Here is a 19,830-nt window from a genome sequence, read left to right as displayed (position 1 = left end):
CGCTACGTCGCCCAGAGATTTTAAATAACTGCCAGCCACCAGAAACCCCCTAACCCTTAATTCTCCCCTCCGAGACCCAGCCGGCTCCTTGCCACTTCCCTCTGCAAACGCTCATGGGGGTGGGTGGCAGCAACGAGGCGATTTTCTTCGTCTTTTTTTTCTCCGGGTTTTGTCATGGAAACGCTGACACAACCTCCAGACGGCGGCCGAGCCCGGCCGGGGACTGAGGGCTTTTGGGACCCTGCGGGAGCGCGGCGCGCACACAGCACTCCCCGGGCAACAGCTGGACGCGACCATATCCCGGGTAGGGGCGGGGGGAGCGCGACGCTCCGCCCAGGCGCTAGGGTCCCTCCCTCCTCCCGGCTCTCCGCAGGCGCCCTCCCCTCGCCGGGGGCCGCGAGTTGCATTTGGTAAAACCCAGCCCCGGAATATATAGATCTTTGGAGCGCTATGAAGTAGCCTTTGGAGAGGAGGGAGAGGGCCCGTCGGACAGCCACAGCGGCCAGCGCAGCGGCAGCGGCGGCGGCACCACCATCACCGCTCGCACCCCAGCCGCCCGGCCCGCGACCAGGCAGCGGCGGCCGCCGGCGGGATCGGAGGAGGCGGCGGAGCGGCGAGGAGGAGGAGCAGGAGCGCGCAGCCAGCGGGTCCACGCATCTCAGCACTTCCAGACCAACTCCGGCACCTTCTACACCCCTGCCCGGGCTGGGGGCTCCAAGAGCGGCAGCGAGGCGAGCCCGATCCTCCCTCCGAGCCTTGCTCAGCTCTGCCCTGCGCCTCCCGGGCTCCGGTCCGCGCGGTGGGGTCCCTGCTCCTGCGCCCCGGGCGCGCCTCCCGGACACCCCGGTCCCCGCAGCCAGGACAAAGCCATGAAGCCAGCGCTGCTGGAAGTGATGAGGATGAACAGAATCTGCCGGATGGTGCTGGCCACTTGCTTGGGATCCTTTATCCTGGTCATCTTCTATTTCCAAAGTATGTTGCACCCAGGTAGGGGGCGCGTTAGCGTGGTTTTGTTGGATATTTTCTTCTCTCTCGCGCTCTCGCTCGCTCGCTCCCTCGCTCCGCCTGGTTTCTGCCTCTTGCAACCCTACCTCTCCGCCTTCGGCCTCTTCGGGGCTCCTGGCTGCCCGGGTGTACCTGGGTCACCGCGTCCGGATGGGGAGGAGAAGGGAAGGTGTGCTTTCCCCTCTTCTTCCTCCCGGCTCCGGGCTGGAGGATGGGACCAGGAGGGGCGGTAGTTTTTTTTTTTTTTTTTCCCTTCTTCTTTTTTTTTTTTCTTTGTGTCCCTTGTCTGTCTGTCTACGAGGTAGCAGGGAAAGGGAGAGGTGTGGGAAGCAGCCGGGGGTGAGGGGCTGGTTTGAGGAGAACGAAACTCCCTCCCCGTTACTGCCGAGGTCGGGGGATGAAAGAGTTACCCGAAGCCGGCTGCTCAGCGCCCGGGCGAGCCGCCTCTTCCTGGTTGCCGGGCCGGGGGCGAAGGGTTTACGCCCCGGCGAGGTTGCGAGTCCCTGAAGCAGGCTGGGGAGCCCGGCACTGGGCTCCCACGTATCCCGGGCTCGACGCAGAGCTGAGCAGGTGTGGAGAGAGGTCGGGTGCCCAGCCGCTGCCCCTCCACCACGCGCCGGCCGCTTGCCCCCGGGGTCCGGCTCCGCAGTGACCTTGTGGATGGTGCCCCGGGGCCTGCTTCAGCCCCCAGCCCCTGAGATGGGAACTCCGAGCTCCTGGGTCATGCCTTGACCCCTGCAGTTTTGGAGGAAACTTTGGTCAGGTCCTGGGCTGACCGTCCGTTTGCATCCTCCACTTCTGGAATCCGAGCAACGGGAATCCTCCGGGCGGCGTGGGAATGAACCCCATTCCTCCGGTCCCTTGCGGCTCAGGCAGAGTTCCACGTCCGAAATCTGGACTGGGGGAGGGACGAGGCTCGTCGCTTCCGAGGGGTGCGAGGGAAAGTTTGGGTCCTGGAGAGGGAGGGGCGCCCTCGAGCGCGGCGGCCGGGGGTGAGCAGCTCGGCTGCGAAGCCCAACAGGTAGAACCTTCTGAGAAGCCTGCCGGGTAACGCGGGTCTCCCCTGCTCCCTTTTCCCCTCCCTTATCAGCCCCCTGCCGGGCCACGTTGGCTCAGAAATCCATTTTCTACGCCTCCGAGTTGCCTTTCTCAGCGTAGTCACAGCAATAATTTGCTTTTCTAATTGCAAGGAGGAGGGAGGTGGAAACGCATTTCCTTCCAGGGAAGTGGGGTTGGTGTTTTTCATTTTTGCCTCCCGCCTTCTCCTTTCACTGTGTATCTAACGCTTTAAGCAGACGCAGTCCCGAATTCATCAAGCCTGCGTTTGGGTCGATGGCAGAGGAATAAAGCTGTTCTTTCCATCATACGGGCAGGGCTGCAGGCTGCAGATTCCTTGACAGCGCAGGGACAGACGGCCCCTTTGCCCCACTCGGCCTGGAGCAGTTGTTAAGGCAGCCACACTGCCAAGGATATGCTCCGACTCTACCACATGTAACCTCAGGACGTCCGAGCCAGCCCTGTTAAAGATGGCTTTTGTTTGCAGCTGGGTATTTTTAGTTTAATGTCAGCAAACTACAGCGGTGTTTGTCTCCTCACCCAGACCTGCGGTTGTGAAACTTATAAAGGAATTTAAAAATGGACCTGGCTTGCATTCCGGCAGGCAGGCCTTGGTTGCAGTGGGCAGGGCCAGACAGCCAGGGGTATCTCAGAGTGCCAAGCTCCTGGGGCCACCGGAGACCGGGCAGACTCACCCCAGAGCGCCAGGGGACTGGTGGTGTGCAGATACACTGGGGTTCAAGCAGTTTAAACAAGGGGCGGGGTGATTTGGTCTAGACTCTAGAGCTGTGTTCAGGTCTCTTGAAGTTTTGCTGGGACCGTGAATGCCAGTAAAGCTCTGTACAAATGCCCAGAACGAGGATGAGTGTCAGCCTTCAGCAGGAATGTGCTTGAGCTTCTGTGTACCTGAAATACAATTGTCATGGAATTCTTTGTGAGAATTGGGAAATAACTTTCTAGCCAAAGATACTAGGAAGAAACTTCCAACTTGTAATTGGCACTTTGTGAAAATTTCCAGCTCTTGTTAGATTCTTAAGTTGACTTGAAAGTGACATCATATCTTTTCAGTCTAGCCTTTTGGAAGAGGCAGAGAACCTTTTCTAAGCTTGTGCTGATAAAGATCCTCTGTCAGTCCTGCCCCATCCTTTATGTCCCCTTCTAGTCCTATTTTCTGCTATTGTTTATTCTTTGGATCACTATAAATATATTTTTCTGATATTTCCCCCCAGTCCATAGCAAATACTACTTTCAAAACCTTCTATTGAATGTAGAGTTACAGATAGTTCAATTGAAAGGCCTTCCTTATTTCAAATTACTTACAGTTCCACTAAAACTGTGTCAACAGTTTATCATTACATGGGGCATAAAAATATACTTTGAAATCCACATTAAACATTTTCTTTTTGGGGGGTTCATTTTTTTAAGCTACACTGTTGATGACCGCTGATGTGGAATCTTTTTCACTGGTTTGAATTTCTTTAAAAGTTAAAGATCCTTGCTTCTCTGAAGTATCTTGGGGTAAGGAGAGCTGATCCTTCAGCCTGGCTCTGCAGTTTCTGTCTCTCCAGATCACCCTGGGAGAGGCAGAAGGGACCACAGCATGGCACAGATTGTGTAGCTAAAAATTTGGAGGCCTCTGGCAGGGGTTCCAGATACCTGCGTGTGAAATAGAAAAATAGTATTGCAAAGGCAGTGGGTTCCAGGCTTCGTTGTGGCTGGAGGGTGTGAGACAGGGGAGAGAAAGAAAAAAAGGAGGGCGGGGCACAGTGGCTCATACCTGGAATCCCAGCACCTTGGGAGGCCGAGGCGGGTGAATCACTTGAGCTCAGGAGTTCGAGACCAGCCCAGCCAACATGGCAAAACCACATCTCTACTAAAAATACAAAAATTAGCTGGGTGTGGTGGCACATGCCTGTAATTCCAGGAACCCCGGAGTCTGAGGCATGAGAATAGCATGAACCTGGGAGGCAGATGTTGCTGTGAGCTAAGATGGCACCACTGCACTCCAGCCTGGGCGACAGAGTGAAACTGTGTCTCCAAAAAAAAAAAACCAAAAAACAAAAAACAAAAAGCAGACAGCTGGCAAGGCTGGCTGTCCCTCTCTCAGATTCTAATCTGGGCCCCATTATCTTTTCTAATTCATAGAAATGATTAATTTGCAAATTTGAGTAATTGGTCATCAGTTGCACAAGGGTTTAGCAGAAGTGGGCCTTGTCAGTAGGATAGTTCCATTTAGAAGTTTTTGATACTCTGAGTTAATAGTCTTCCTTAAGAATATTTTATTGGACAAGGACCAGGTTTTAGACTCCTATTTTAATCCCGATGTTTTTTGCACAGTGTCTGACAACAGTGGTTCTCAATAAAATATTTGCTGGATGAATGCATGAAGTGGTTAAACTCCAGAAGTAGACCCACTTCTCTGGTTTTCAGGAAGGTCACTTCAAGCCTTGCCAAGAATGCCTGGTCGATAACTCTGACTCTGTCCGGTGGGGATACTTCCTGCCTTCCTGAACTCTGACATGGACCCGGTTAAACTCATCAGGTGCCAGACAGGAGCTTTCACCGTGGCCTAAATTTGCAGCCTGTGAGGTGTAGGCAGCTGAGACACTGCTCTGTGTCCTGGATTCTGGAGAAGGTTGGCCTTGTTTAGCCTCTAAGGAAATCCATCCATAGAACAGACACCTTCTATGGCCGTGAACTATTCCTAAAGTCAGGGAGAATGGAACCACATACCTGCGGTTTCTATACAGGTTTGAGTTCACCAGTGAATGCTTCCTATGAAAGTTCATCAGCTTACATTAAAGTGTCTTGCATGCCTGTCCCAGATGGCTGGGTTTTGATGGAGCTGTGTCATGCAGGGCAAAGCTGAGAGGCCCCCCAGGCTGCATTGGTGCACAGTGTGTAAAGGCAGCTCTTCGGAACCTTCCTTTTGTGTTACTCCATAGGATTGTGGTTTTTGTTTGAAATCTACTGTTCATAGAAAGAAGCCTTCAGAGGAGAAAGCCTTTTCTCTCCTGTTTGCTTCCTCTCTATTATTTTTATTTTTGCAAAATGTTTATTTTCACTGTCACCTGGGATTTTTTTGCCTTGGTGGAATGTATTGAAAGATTATATCCTTTATTTAAAGATGTCTGTTTACCCCCTTGCAGTTTCACTTGATCAGGCTGAATCTAAAATGCATTTTATATTATAATTTTAAACTAACTGTAAACGTAATACGTGCTCATTTTAGAAAATTCAGGAGGTGGTCAGGTGCGATGGCTTCCACCTGTAATCCCAGCACTTTGGGAGTCCGAGGCGGGCGGATCACCTGAGGTCAGGAGTTTGAGACCAGCCTGACCAACATGGTGAAACCCTGTCTCTACTAAAAATACAAAAAGATTAGCCGGGCGTGGTAGTGCCCGCCTGTAATCCCAGCTACTTGGGAGGCTGAGGCAGGAGAATCACTTGAACCAGGGAGGCTGAGGTTACAGTGAGCTGAGATCGTGCCATTGCACTCCATCCTGGGCAACAAGAGTGTAACACCATCTCAAAAAAAAAAAAAGAAAATTCAGGTGCCATAGAAGAAAAACAATCATTATTCCACCACCAAGGGGCAACTAGTACTTTAAAAATATATTATAGAATATATTTATATATGTTTATACATTCTATATTTTTCTCAACTATGCAAAATGCATATATATAGTTGAGATAAAATCATACATTTTGTATCCTGTTTGATAATAAGTATTTTAGACAAATACATCATTATCACAACTAGTTATTAAAGACAAAGTTTAGCCATAACTGTTTAAATGTATAGACTTGCATGTGTCTCCACCTCCCAGTCTACCCCTTTGCAGGATGTTAGTCTGGTATTATTTTTTGCTGTGGCTGCACAAATTTAATGTTACGTTACAGAATCTTTTTGCTTATACATGGAATGAGTTTGGAGTCGTACTCTAATTTGTAGGGGCTGTTCTTACGTTATATACCTGAAACTTCCATTGAAGTTGACCCATGTCAAGAGGGTCTCAAATATGAGACTGTTGTGAATTCTGAAAACAGCATTGAATCACTGAAGGTTCTCATGTACCCCGTAAATATATACAACTACTATGTACCTACAAAAATTAACAAGTAAAAAAAATAACTGAAGGAGAAGACATTTTTAGCATGGGGTCTCTCCTTGGTTGTTTAAGTTAAATGTTTGCACCTCGATGGAGCCTTTTCATAGCTGTGCTCAGATGAGAGAGACGTCGGTGATCTCCTTTGATTGTTACAGTCCTCATTTTCATTGCTTTCCAAAATAAAAGGACTGATTGGGCACCATAGAAAGGGTGGTTGGGGGGTTTCCGTGGGGTGAGGGGAGAGGGAATCCATCCTTCAGCTGAGGTATCTGTTGTTAGTATTTGTCTGGTTGAAAAATCATTTTGTTCATAGCTTTATCAGCACAGTCATTTCAAAACAGGAAGTCAAAGGCTCCTAAGCAAAGGCACCACCCTTTCCCTTCTTAAACCCACCAAAAGGACCTCTCTTTAATCTGGAGGTCAAGTGAAAAAGGCTCTCATGAAAGTCATTGCCAGCAGTTCTTTTCTAAGTTCAGACTGAGAAAAACCAGAAGTCATTCTGCTGATTCATTTTTTTTTCTTTTTAGTTTTTCTTTTGAATTTTTGGGATATCACCTTTATAACAAATAAAAGGGGAGGCAGTTCTTCCCATGAGATCATTGAACAATCTGATCTGTCAGTTAAAATTTCCTGGAACTTGTAATTTGATGCATCTCAGATCCAATGTGATTGATTGAAACTTACAAGCCCGCTTGTTCTCCTCCTCCCCAGCTCCCTCTCTGTCTGTCTGTCTCTCTTTTCCTTTCTTCTCCTCTGTGCCAGATGCTGTTCTTGGCACTGGAGATCTAACACATACATCTCTGCCTTCATGGAACTTAGATTCTAGTGGGACAGACAGACTTTAAAAAAATGCAGAAGTGATATATATGGTATATCAGATGGTGTGAAGAGAAAAACAAAACAGAGAAGATGGTTGAGGGATGTGAGAGGCAGGGGTTGCAATATAATATAGAGGTAATTAGGGAATGTCATTGATAAGATGACACTGAGAGCAGACAGCTGCAGGAAATGAAGGAGCCGGCCATGTTCCAGGGAGAGAGCAACACAAGTTCAAGTCTGGTCCCTGAGGCAAGAACATGCATGGCAAGGTGGTCAGAGTGCCTGGAGCAGAGGGACAGAGGCAGCCAACAACCACAGTGGGGAGACACAAGTCAGAGAGAGACGATTGTTTTGAGCTTTGGGTTTAACTGTAGATGGGAGGGAAGTGCTGCAGAAGCTTTAGCAGAGGACTCTTGAGGCAGGGAGGTGAGGAATAAGGGTGGAAGCGATGTAGAAAGATTGAAAATCAAGTCTCCTACTTGCACTTTTTTTTTTTTTTTTTTTTTTTAATGGAGATGGAGTCTCGCTCTGTTACCTAGGCTGGAGTGCAGTGGTGCAATCTCAGCTCATTGCAACCTCTGCCTCCTGGGCCCAAGCAATTCTCCTGCTTCAGCCTCCTAAGTAGCTGGGATTACAGGCATGCACCACCACACCTGGCTAATTTTTGTGTTTTTAATAGAGACTGGGTTTCGCCATGTTGGCCAGGCTGGTCTCAAACTCCTGACCTTAAGTGATCCACCCTCCTCGGCCTCCCAAAGTGCTAGTATAGGTGTGAGTCACCGTGCCCAGCCCTCCTTGCACATTTGTATTCATCTTTGGTCAGCCGATAGTATACTTTGGTTAAGTTGTCACCATATGAGTCCCATCTCCCCTCTACCACCTGCTCCTCCTTGACCCCCCACTAGACCATTTCCTTTTTCAATTTTTTAAACTTTATCTTTATTTTTTAAAATAGGGTCTTGCTCTATTGCCCAGGCTGGCAAGTAGTGGTGAGATCATGGCTCACTGCATCCTCAAACTCCTGGGCTCAAGGGATCCTCCTACATCAGCCTCCCAAGCAGCTCGGACTTACAGGTGTGCCACCACACCCAGTCCCATTTCCAATTTTTAAAGCAGTAATAAAGAGATCTGAAAAAGAGATTTGAGAACAATTTTGACTGAGCTTGTAGTGGGAAATTCGTAATATCTTCAGGGTGCAATCCGTGGCATTTGTGAATAAAACTATCCAGAAAAAGTGCCAGACTTAAATCGGCACCCAATAAAAATATAGCGACGAAATGGATCAACACTCTGGGAGTGGAAGACTCAGGTCCTAGTCTGGGGTCTCCCACGTCCTATCCCCATAAATTATTGTGTATTATTGATTCCAGGACGTATTTTTTCACATTTTAGTAATTATGTAATTTGTGTTGTGATTGATGGCATCTCAGCACCGTGCTACGCTTTAATGAGCAGCTGTTTTGTTTCTTAGTGTTCCATCAAATAGTGTGCCTTCGCCATGGATGCCTTCTGAGGCCACCTCTGTAAATTGTGGAAGTACTTTATGTAAACTGTAGCACACTTCATAACCTCAGTAAGTGATGAAAAAATGGCATTCCTCCAAGATGCAGACTCTGAGGGCTCAAAAGTACCTGGTTAGCCTTGAGTACTTGCTTCTCAATGGCCAGACTGGCATGCAGTCTGTCCAGGTCTTTTTAACTTTGCCTGGCACTTATTTTCAGAACCCAGGGCTTGTAGTTAGTATTTCTCAGATTAATGATGAGGTTGGTTAAGAGTTAGAATAGGGAGGGTGGGAAGTAGGTGATTTAACTTGGGACTTGAACCCGGAAGTTCATCTAGAAATAGACACAAACATTTGCCCAGGGCAAGTATCACCAATGTGGATTTTTGTTTCTTTCAAGCTACTGAGCTGTCATGACTTTGTCATTTCTCTTTTCTGGCCCTTTTAGAAATGTACTGTAGTTGTTTGTTTTTTCGTACATCTTCCTCTTTTGATACAGCAAGGCATGGATTCTCTCAGGTTCATCTTTATAGCCTCTGACCCTGGCCCAGAGGTGCCTAGGAAACATTTAAAGAGTTAATAATTGATTCTCAAAGATAAGCCTTTCCACCTTGGTCACCACCCAACCCATGTGCCCAGAACTCAGAAGGAGGAGCCAGGTTGGATTGTCATGTACAAACAGCATCTGCTGTGGTCTAGTCCATTTGTCTCCCAAATCTCTTTGCTTCTGTTCTGCTATGGTTCAGGGCAGGAAATAGAAATCAGTCTAGGTATTTTATTTTTTAATCTAATTGAATTTTTCTTTTTTTGAGACAGAGTATCACTTTGTCGCCCAGGCTGGAGTGCCGTGGCACCATCTGGCTCACTGCAACCTCTGCCTCCCAGGTTCAAGCAATTCTCCTGCCTCAGCCTTCCAAGTAGCTGGGATTACAGGTGCCTGCCACCATGCCCAGCTAATTTTTGTATTTTTAGTAGACACGGGGTTTTGCCATGTTGGCCAGGCTGGTCTTGAACTCCTGACATCAGGTGATCTGCCCACCTCGGCCTCCCAAAGTGCTAGGATTACAGGCATGAACCACTGTGTCCGGCCCCTGTCTAGGTATTTTAAGCAGAAAGATATTTACTAGAGGGAATTTGGTGCTTATAAAGACATTAAGGGGCTGGAGGAATGGGGCTCCAGGAATGTCTCCCAGCTAATGGTAGTAGTTTATATAATAATTTATAAACAAATGTATGTCGGCATGGCTGCTCAAAAAAAAAAAAAAAAAAACCTGACTCACTAGGGGTGCTACACCCTCCGAGATTGTGTCTGGAACTATTGAGTTCAAGAAAAAACTGATGGCAAAGCCGGAGAGTGGACCCTATAGTGCTATTGCAAAAAACCCTCGTGTCCCCATCTCCATGCTTGCCAGCAGCCAAACAGCCCCAAAGGCAAGAAGATGGCCTCTGCCTCACATCTGCTTTCTAAATCTCAAGTGAGTGCTTCTGTTTGGGGGGAGCCAAATTCACATCTAGAACCTTAGCTTCAAAGAAGCCTGGGAAATACAACTTTTCAATTACCAGCCTCTGCAGGCTAGAAAGCTTTCTAGAAGGAGCGTAAAATGAATGATGAGCAAATAATCACAATACTCACTGCACCCTATTGGTAAAACATATTTGAGCAGCCATCCCTCAATATATTTTGTTTATAAATAATTTCTGAATATTTCTACCATTATCTACATATCTAGGATAGGATCCTTTCTGACTAGTGACTGTAAATACATATGACATTATCTGTTGGATAATTCTGTTGGCTGACTCTTTATCAATTCTCATTCTTTCATCCTTTTGACCTTGTAACGTTGTTCACAAAGATACGATGGAGAGCTAGTACTTAAGAGAGAGGAATGCCATTTCTTGTGTGCCTGGATTGTGACAATTATCTCTAAGTTGTGGTTTCTTGGCTGGGATCTCTTTAGGCCTCAGTTCTATTTTGTGAGGAATAGGATAGTTAAAAGTAGATAATACAATCTGTAAATTTACTTATGATTCAGTTGTAAATGGTTATTCATTGAAGTATGCTGAGAAGGGTGGAATTATTGAGGTGGTCACTCCAGTTCATTTTGTGGTTGAAGATACCTGCCTGAGTTTCGTAAGTGACATGTAATTTGATATGACAGGTTAGGTGGGTTGTTTGTGGCCATTTGTATTCTTGATATAGTTACTTTTTTTTTAGGGTAACTGAAAATGGAAGGTCTGGTGTTTAGATGAACAAAAAATGCAAAGTCTGATGTTTCCTTCCCAGACCCCTTTTGTGGCACAATGTCCACTAGGATTTTGGAACCCCAGGACTAGACCTGCCTTGAATGTCATTGGTTATTGTCAGACCTGCCGTTGTCAACCCTGGGTAAAAGTCCCATGTTAACCTAGTGCCAGTTCTGGCAGTGGTGGAGGCTTAGTTTGGCTTTAGATAAGCAGTATGGGGAGGGCTGATACTTCCAGCATCACCAGGAATTGGGTTCTGTCTCAGGTCGATATGGATCGAGACAAAGAAACCTGGTAATGGAAGTGTTTCAGTCCTTATCATTCTCTGGCATGAGTGGTTATCTTAAATGCCTTGGGAGAAAAAACTCACAAAGGCAACTCAAGTGAAATAAGCTGGTGGCTGGGTTTCTGTTAGAAACTGTTAACTTCAAAGAATCTCAGAAGAGGGAAACCACAGAGGCCCCTCTAAGGTAGTGTTGTAACAGGGCACTTAACATTTCTTAACGGTTGTCATATTTTACCTTTAATATCATTGCATATGGTCACTCATTATAGTGAAAAGAGCACAGAATTTGGAGTCTAGACACCAGCTTTTAGGATTTGGCTGTTCCCTATATCCATTTGACATCATTCAAGATATTTTTGTTAAATGCTTACTAAGAGTTAGGCTCTGTTCTAGGTGTGAATCAAACAGTTGAAAATCCATGTCCTCATGGAACATACATCATAGTGGGGGAGACACAATAACAAAAGCATATTAAATTAAAGAGTATGTTTGAAGGTGACAAATGCTACAGGGGGGGTGCGGAAGCAAGGAAGGGGGATGTGAAGTGGCAGTGGTGGGGAGATTGAAGTTTTAAATAGGGTTGTCAGGGAAGTTCTCTCTGAAAAGGTGGCTTTAAAGATTGAAGGAGATGAGGTAGATGGGAGATGAGCCGATGAAATAATAAAGATATTTATCGGATATTATTTACCAAAGGCCAACTTGGGTCAGGTATTGAATATAGATTACTCTCCCACAGGACTCTTATATGTATACGCTGTAATTACCACCATTTTACAAGGGGGGAAACTGAAGCATAGAGCATTATCCCTTGTCTGAGATCCCCAGGAGAGGCGTGGATGGAGTAAGAACCATACCCGGCTGTATGACTTCATATCTGCTGCTCTGAACAGCTGGGAGGGCTCTCATTTGGGCATTAGTCTTCCCGTCCACCCCAAAGATTGGTGAGAACGATTGCAATTTAGTGATAGACATTCTGCGAAGGGTGGGACCTTTCTGCCCATCAACGAATCATTCTGTCCAAATGCCACTAATGCCCCTCCTTGAGAAAGAGCTCAAGACTCTGTGTGTAAACAGCATCTGGCGTAGTACTTGGCTGCATCCCATGACTTGGGCAAGTGCCTGGCAAGTGCAGGGGCTTAATAATTGATTGAATGAGTGACTGAGTGAAAGTCACAGACAAGAGATTTGGTCCCCTCGTTTGCCAAGTGAAGGTAGTAATATCACCTCTCTTATGGGTGGTGGTGGTGGCAAAGATTAAATGAGAAGTTAGATGTGAAACTGCTTTGGAAATGGATGTAAACCTATGCAACAAAACTGCGTGTCCTGCACATGTATCCTGGAACTTAAAATTAAATAAAAAAAGAAAAAATGAGTGTAAAAGCAGTATAAATATATTGTTGTTACGATAAATGACCTGTGTGGTTCCTCGTTCAAGGATGTGAATCTCGATGTCAACATGATGCTGTTGTATTTCATTCTGTTTGAAACCTGAGCAAGTTTTTATCCTTTTAACCTGTGTGTCCTACACTGTAAGATTTACTGAAAGGATCTAACATCTATAAGAATGAGACTCCTGTGAATATCTTCTCTCTGTATGTGCTCACTCTCTCTCTGCCGTGCTAACAGGCATACCCTCTGCCAAGGCCAAAACTGTGTAGCAGTTTGCAAAGCAGAGTTTATATTTGGTGAGGAATCAGCCTTGTGTTTTCTTGCTGAATGCAGTGACCAGAGCATTTCCTCCCAATTATGCACTTAATTATTCCTCGGGTTCCCATTGGCTTTAACAAGTGACACTTGGGAAATAACACAGGCACTGGTCAATGCCATTTCTGAAGCTGAACTTCGAGGAGGATGAAAAGCAGTCATTTCAGAAAAGTAACAGTGGTAGCATGGCAGCCCGTATGTGAGCAGTTGTTGGCTGGGTTAGCATGGCTCATTGCACAGGACAGCATCGATTGGCCCTGTGTCTCCACATTGGGCCTGTTCTGTGCTGAGGAGGACTTTAGGGTTCCTCCGGTATAGGGGTCAGGCCTTCCCACTGTTTAACTGCAGTTAAACAGTTAAACAGTTAAACATGGAGCTTGCTCTGTGGCTGGGTTTGTAGCTGGGGCACAGATCTATTTCCACCCTTCTTCACCAGACCAGGTCCTAAAATTCAGTTCAAAGACTCCATCACCCTGATCTGGGATAGGCCCAGCATTCTTCGACCTGAGGCCAGGCTCACATTTGAAATAGTCCCTGTTAGGCTGGGGAGTTATCATAGAGGAAGGGGAGTGTATTTGTCAGGGCTCACATTTCTTTACAAGTTGAAAAAGTTTTTATCTTTTTAAGCACCCAGACTTCTTTCCATTCCACCTAATCATTGATTTAGACTATTTGTTTGCAACTGGTTTGGGACCTCCTTCTTCCTCCACAGGTGACAGGTGGCAATGTCTGGAGACATTTTGGGTTGTCATTAATACTGGGGAAGGTGTGCTACTGGCATTTAGTGAGTGGAGGCCAGGGATGCTGTTAGACATCCTACAATGGATAGGATAGACTTCCCCGCAACAAAGAACAGGCTAGCTCAAAATATCAATAGTCGGGAAACCCTCTATTAGTCTGTTCTCACGCCGCTGTGAAGAAATACCTGTGACTGGGTAATTTATAAAGGAAAGAGGTTTAATTGACTCACAGTTCTGCACGGCTGGGGAGGCCTCAGGAAACTTACAATCATGGTGGAAGGCACCTCTTCACAGGGCAGCAGGAGAGAGAATGCGTGCAAGCAGGGGAGATGCCAGACACTGATAAAGCCATCAGATCTCATGAGACTCACTCACTATCATGAGAACAGCATGGGGGAAACCACCCCCATGATCCAATTAACTCCACTTGGTCCTGCCCTTGACACGTGGGGATTATTACAATTCAAGGTGAGATTTGGATGGGGGCACAGTCAAACCATACCAAACCCTTATTTGATTAAAAATGTTTCTGATGCTTTATGAAAAAAAACAGTAACAATAGTGATCACTTACCAAATACTTGCTCTGCATCAGACAGTGTGTCAGCTGCTGTGTTTGGATTATCCATCCTATTTAATCCCCACCACAGCCTTGTGAGATGCGCATTTACCAATCCCATTATACAGGTGAGGAAACTGAGGCTTAGAGAGGTGATGGAGCCTGCCTAATTGGAAAGCTGGAACAGGAGCCTGGCTCAGGTCTAACTGACAGCAAACACTGTACTCTTCACCTCACCAGTATTCCCGTCTCCATGTTCTTGGTTTCAGATAATTAGATCAAGAAGTAATTATTTCATAAAGGCCTTAAGCTCAGCTGTAGACTCAGTAAGTGGGACATTCAGTGATAGCCCCTTCTCTTCTTACCCTACACTCTATCTCTGGTGACCTCATCCCCTCTTGGGGTATCATCTGTGTTTAGATGATGCTCATGTCTTTCTTCAACTTGGATGTGACCTTGGGTCGAAGTCTAGTTCATGTATTACCTCTTGTATTACCATCCATCCCCTCTTGGTCAGAATGAGGGGAAGGATGTCCTTCCTTTCGTCCCTGTGGTACTTTGTGTGCGTACATCTCTAATATTACTCATTCTGATAATTGACTCCTTCAGGGAAGGGGCATGTCTTGTTTAGCACAATATCCCGACATCTGCAATAGATCCTGGTCACTCAGTAACACTTTGCTAAAAGAAGGAATACACTGATGGTAATTGGTCACTAAGAAGAAAATCCCCCTTTTTGGGATGGTGGGTTTGATTTTCATTTTGATTCTATGGTGATTTGATTTTCATTTTGATTCTATGGTGAGCTGTCACTTAAGAGAGCCAAGAACAACCCCTTTTATACCGTGGTTAAATGTGAACAGCCAAAAAGTGAACAACTGTCAAAGTTGTAGGAATTGCATCACTGTAACCACAAAGGTAATTAAATGTGTCCCAGGAAGGGATCTGCTAATTTGGTTTGCAATGGGAGTGTCTGAGACAAGACTTTTGTAGAGCAGCACTGTCCAGTGGAAACACACTGCTACTGCACACAAAACTAAATCTTCTGGTAGCCATTTTTACATTGAAAAAAGTAAAAAGAAACAGGTGAGATTAATATCTGAAATATTCCAACAAGTACTCAATATTAAAACTCATTGCAATATTTTACAGAGTTTTGGTACTAAGTCTCCAGAAATCCAATGTGTATTTTTACAGGACATCTACATTCAGATTAGCTGGATTTCAAATGCTTACTAGCCACATGTGACTAGGGCTACTGTAATGGATAGTGTAGCTCTAAAGTATTAGAGAACCTTTTCTACACTAAACTAGGGCTTTTTTTTTGTCTCCCCTCACCCTAATTAAAAAAAAAATTTATGGTGACAGAGCAAGACTGTCACCCAGACTGGAATGCAGTGGCGTGATCATGGTTCACTGCAGCTATGACCTGGGCTCAAGCAATTCTGCCACCTTAGCCTCCCAAGTAGCTGGGACTGCAGGTGTGCACCATCATACTGGGCTAATTTTTGATTTTTTTTTTTTTTTTTGTAGAGACAGGATCTAGTTATGTTGCCCAGGTGGGTCTCAAATGCCTGAGCTCAAGCGATCTTGCCTCAGCCTCCTAAAGTATTGGGAGTACAGGCATGAGCCATTGTGCCCGCCCCTTCCATTTTCTTAAGGGGATGTTGTCTTTCCTGGGTTTTAGCTATACCCTTTGGGAATAATATTGATTATCTTAAGGCTCAACATGTTAAGTACAAGATATTGGCTGCAAAGTTATACACACACACACACACACACACACACACACACACACACACATCCCTAAAGTCATTTCAGGCCTCTAAGGTATCTTCAAAGTCTTCTAGTTAATCAGTCGTTATCTGAAGCTTGATTGTGCTATTGAGATCTTAACACAGTCTGCCATGTAGCAAGAGCAACTGTTACTAGCTCCATTCTACAGATGAGGCAGTGGAGACTCAGAAGGATTTGGGGAATTGCTTAAATTTTGTTTCGTGTGGTTCTAATACCAACGTTTAGCTGCAAAGTCTGGCCCAAAGAATATTCATTCTATTAGGGTGGATGTAAACACACATACTTTACTGTCTTATGGGGCCAGATGCGATTGCTGTTACAAAGGGAGACAAACTGTGAAGGAAAGGGAGAGGAGGGTGATTGATTTTGGTGGTGCTGGGGATGGTGGTGGTCGTGGTGGTGGTGGTGGAAGGAAGTCTCCCAGGGAAAGTCGAGGTTTGCACTGGGCTCTGAAGGATGAGTAGAAATTTGCTAGCGGAATCTGGGAAGGGGGAGGAAAGACATTCTAGGTGAGGACGTCTGCCAGACCAGTGAGGAGAGTGATGTCTGGGAATACAGGAGCCCAAGGGTGGAGAGGTGAACCTGGATGGCTCTGAATGCTCTAAAGTTTGAGTTTTATTCTTGGGACCAGGGAGCCACAGGTTTAGTGACTCCTGTTTTTCAGATGATGAAATTTAAGCTGCATTTAAACTCTCTTGTTTCATTAGAAAGGCAGTAGTTTCAAACTCACTTTCTCAAAATGAACTCGGGGCCATTTGGAAATCGTTTCTATTACCGTCATTTAATGGGAGGCAAGAAGATTGTTCATGAACAACTAAAGTGCAAAGTAAGAAAGAGCTTAAAAGCATTCTGTAGTGGGATTTGAAACTCCTCTGTTTTGCGTTGCTTGGGCCAAAATTATAGGACATGGGGGTTAAATTTCAGTCTCTCAGTTGCTAATGGTGCCCTAGCTTCACCCTCAGAGGGCCCTGGAAGCAGTGGTGGGAGAAAGGGAAAGTGTGTAAATCGTCCCAGGGAAGAGAGTTTCTTGCTTCAGTGGGAGCTCGTGGGTGTATCCGGGTCAGGCTGCAGCTGTTGGGCTGCCCTAGAGATGAGCAGTGAAGGATGGAGAACAAAGTCTGCTGCTTCCTCCTGGATGTCAGACCCAAGTGCACTGTATGTGGGGTCTGAGTGCATTGTCTCCCTGAAAGATGCTGCCCTGTGTCCTCTTTAAATCAAAAGGCTGCCTCTTTTTTAGGCTCCCCTTCCTGGGCTGTGGGAGAGGGCATGGGGCTATTGTAGAGCTCATACACTCTATGAAAAGGCATCTCTCTGTGGCTTTCACAATCACTTCTGGGGGCCATTGTGCTTGGTACAAAGCTGAGGGCTGCCTGTATTTTCTCTGTGAGACTGTAGCACTTGACGCCTGTTGATGAATAATCGAGAGCTGGTTTTCTCATAGGGGCATCTCACCACCTTTGATCCCCTTTATTTTCCGTTCAAACATCACCACCACCACCACCACCACCACCACCACCACCACCACCACCACCACCACCACCACCAACACCACCATCACGACAGGGAGAGCTCTTCCAAAGGCTTAATTGAAAAAGAAAGTAATATAATGTAATCACAGATATGCAGCGTGTTTTAAAGGGGGCACGTGGATAGGCAAGCTAAAAGGGTTTCTGGATTTATGCTTGCAAACTTATAACGATTTAGGGATTAGGGATTTGAAGGTCTAATTGAGGTAGTACTTATTATTGGAAGCCTATGCAAAGGTATTGGAATGGAGATTATTTTGCAATTGGAAGAATTAGATAGTGAAATCCTTTAAGAGCCAAGGTTTCATTATATGTAGGGTTTTCTGTATAATTTTGCTGTTCAAAAATGGAAGTGCAGGTTTGAGATCAGTAACTGAACAGGCAATCTTTTAGTTAATTGTAATAAAACAGCTTTTGTTGCGAGAGTGTGAGCCATCATCCGAATGACAATTACGTGCTTAAAAATATTAACTAGGAATAGTGGCCTTGCTCACTTTAGGATAATCCATTGCATTTAGGAGGGGAGTGGCTCAGGGCTCTTTCTTGGGACTCTGCAGAGAATTCTTTCAAGGCTTATGCTGACTTTGTTTCCTGTGACTGTAAAAGCAAAATGAGATTTTAAAAAATAAATCCAGGGCTGATAGTAAGTGTCTTCCTGCAAATGAGATTTGAGGGATGTGCAGGATGTTGTCATTAGAAAGTCACAGCAACATTCCTTTTTTATTTTCATAGGAAATAAACAAGGAATGGATTAGGAACACAGAGGTCATTGCTGAGTGTTCGATCTGTTATAAAACTCCAACAAAGTAGAAAGGGCATTGGGTAGGCATTGGGTGGGGCATCAGGGATCTTGGGTTCTTGACCGGCTTCTTCTACCCGCTTTTGGGGACCCCACATGTGTTACTAACAAATATAGATGTTGGCAGTTTTCAAACTACTCCTTTAAGCCCAAGCATAGGGGTAGGTCCTTGGAGGGGGCTAGGGGGTCCCAGTAAACCCCACCCCAATCAGAGTGGTTCCTTGCTTATCTGTTTCATATTTTGGGGTTCTCAATAAAATTTTGTTAGAATAAAGTACTTCAGGGCCAAAACCAACAATTTTGCAGTTGACTACTTAGACTATTTCTAAGGTCTCTTCCCGACTCAGAGCTGATGCTATTAGCAGTTCTCAAAATCAATACACATTTACATGAGGGTTAAATCATAATTAAAATGAATAATTACTGTTCATGCAGTATGAACAGTCTGACATCTGTCCACCCCTTCATCCAGCACTCAAACATTTATCGACCAAATATTTATCTGACTAAAGAGACAAATCTAAGTAAGACTTAGTTCCTGCCTGCAAATAACTTGCAATTTAGCAAGTGGTGACAGACCCGTAATTGTTAGCTGTAATGCTTTATAATAATGGCTATGGGCGGCTAGGGAAAAAAAAGGAGTAATTAGTTTAGGGAGGTCAGGGAACTTGACAGAAGAAGGAATATTTGAGCTGGGCTCTGGTCATTTGTTCAGTTATTTAACAAGCATTTGTTGAATGGCTGCCGTTTGTGCCAGGACTGTTCCTGTGCTAGGGAAACAGCAGGGGACAAAACAGACAATGATCCCTATCTTAATAGAGCTCATGTTCTTGGCATAAAATTTATCAAGGGGCAAGGTTGGTGGCCCCACTGGCTCCTTTACCATCATCTCCCTCCCCTGCCCCATGATGCCTCAGAGTAAAGCAGTATTTTTTATATATATATATATTTCTGATTATGAAATTAATTCAAGTGTATTATAGAGAATTTTGAAAAAAGAGACTTACTTCCAAAAAAAGTCACCCCAATCCCTGCCATATATATGCATATATATATATTTATTTATATATATCCATGGAAAAATAGACCAGAAGGTCAAGAGATTTTTCCTGGGTAGCAGGGATTAGGGATGAATTTTTTTGAAAGTAGGTTCCATATATGTGTATATATATATAACTTTTTTTAGAAGTAGGTCCCATATATATATATAAAATATATTTACAAAGATATATTTTAAAAAGTTATCCCTAATATATAATTGTAAATGTATATAATATATATTTACAAATATATACATATATGTAATACTTGTAACATACTTACATATATGTATATATTATAATATATAAATACGTGTATATAACATACATTACATATGTTATATATAATAGCATATATCACACATATATGCAATATACATAATATAGTATACACACGTGACATAATATGTATTATAATATACACATATATAATATATACACATATATGTAAAATATGTAATATATATGTGTATATATATTTACGAAGATGAAATCATCAGGCTTATATTATAGTGTATTTTGCTTTTCCCATGTAGCACCGAATCATGGGCATTTTCTCATGTCATTCAGTTGTCTCTGACAGCACTGTAATATTCCATCAGATGGATGTATTTTCATTTTGCCATTCTCCTTTGTTGAA

The 19,830-nt window shown here is 44.8% G+C and overlaps 1 protein-coding gene across 2 annotated transcripts in view; it reads left to right on the top strand.

Annotated features, from left to right (window-relative positions):
• The first annotated feature begins 362 nt into the window (after positions 1–362).
• LOC105497716 (carbohydrate sulfotransferase 11) overlaps positions 363–19,830 on the top strand; it is a 309,881-nt gene continuing 290,413 nt past the window's right edge. Inside the window, exon 1 of one of the 2 annotated variants that reach the window (XM_011769009.2) lies at positions 363–972. In XM_011769009.2, coding sequence (XP_011767311.1) covers positions 870–972 — 103 coding nt within the window. In that variant the 5' untranslated portion in view covers positions 363–869. Of the gene's footprint in view, positions 988–19,830 lie in introns of both variants that reach the window. The other variant, XM_011769008.2, reaches the window with a different exon arrangement.

This window comes from Macaca nemestrina, chromosome 10 (assembly GCF_043159975.1).
Source record: "Macaca nemestrina isolate mMacNem1 chromosome 10, mMacNem.hap1, whole genome shotgun sequence".
Lineage (NCBI taxonomy): Eukaryota > Metazoa > Chordata > Mammalia > Primates > Cercopithecidae > Macaca > Macaca nemestrina.
This window is presented reverse-complemented; position numbering and strand designations above follow the sequence as displayed.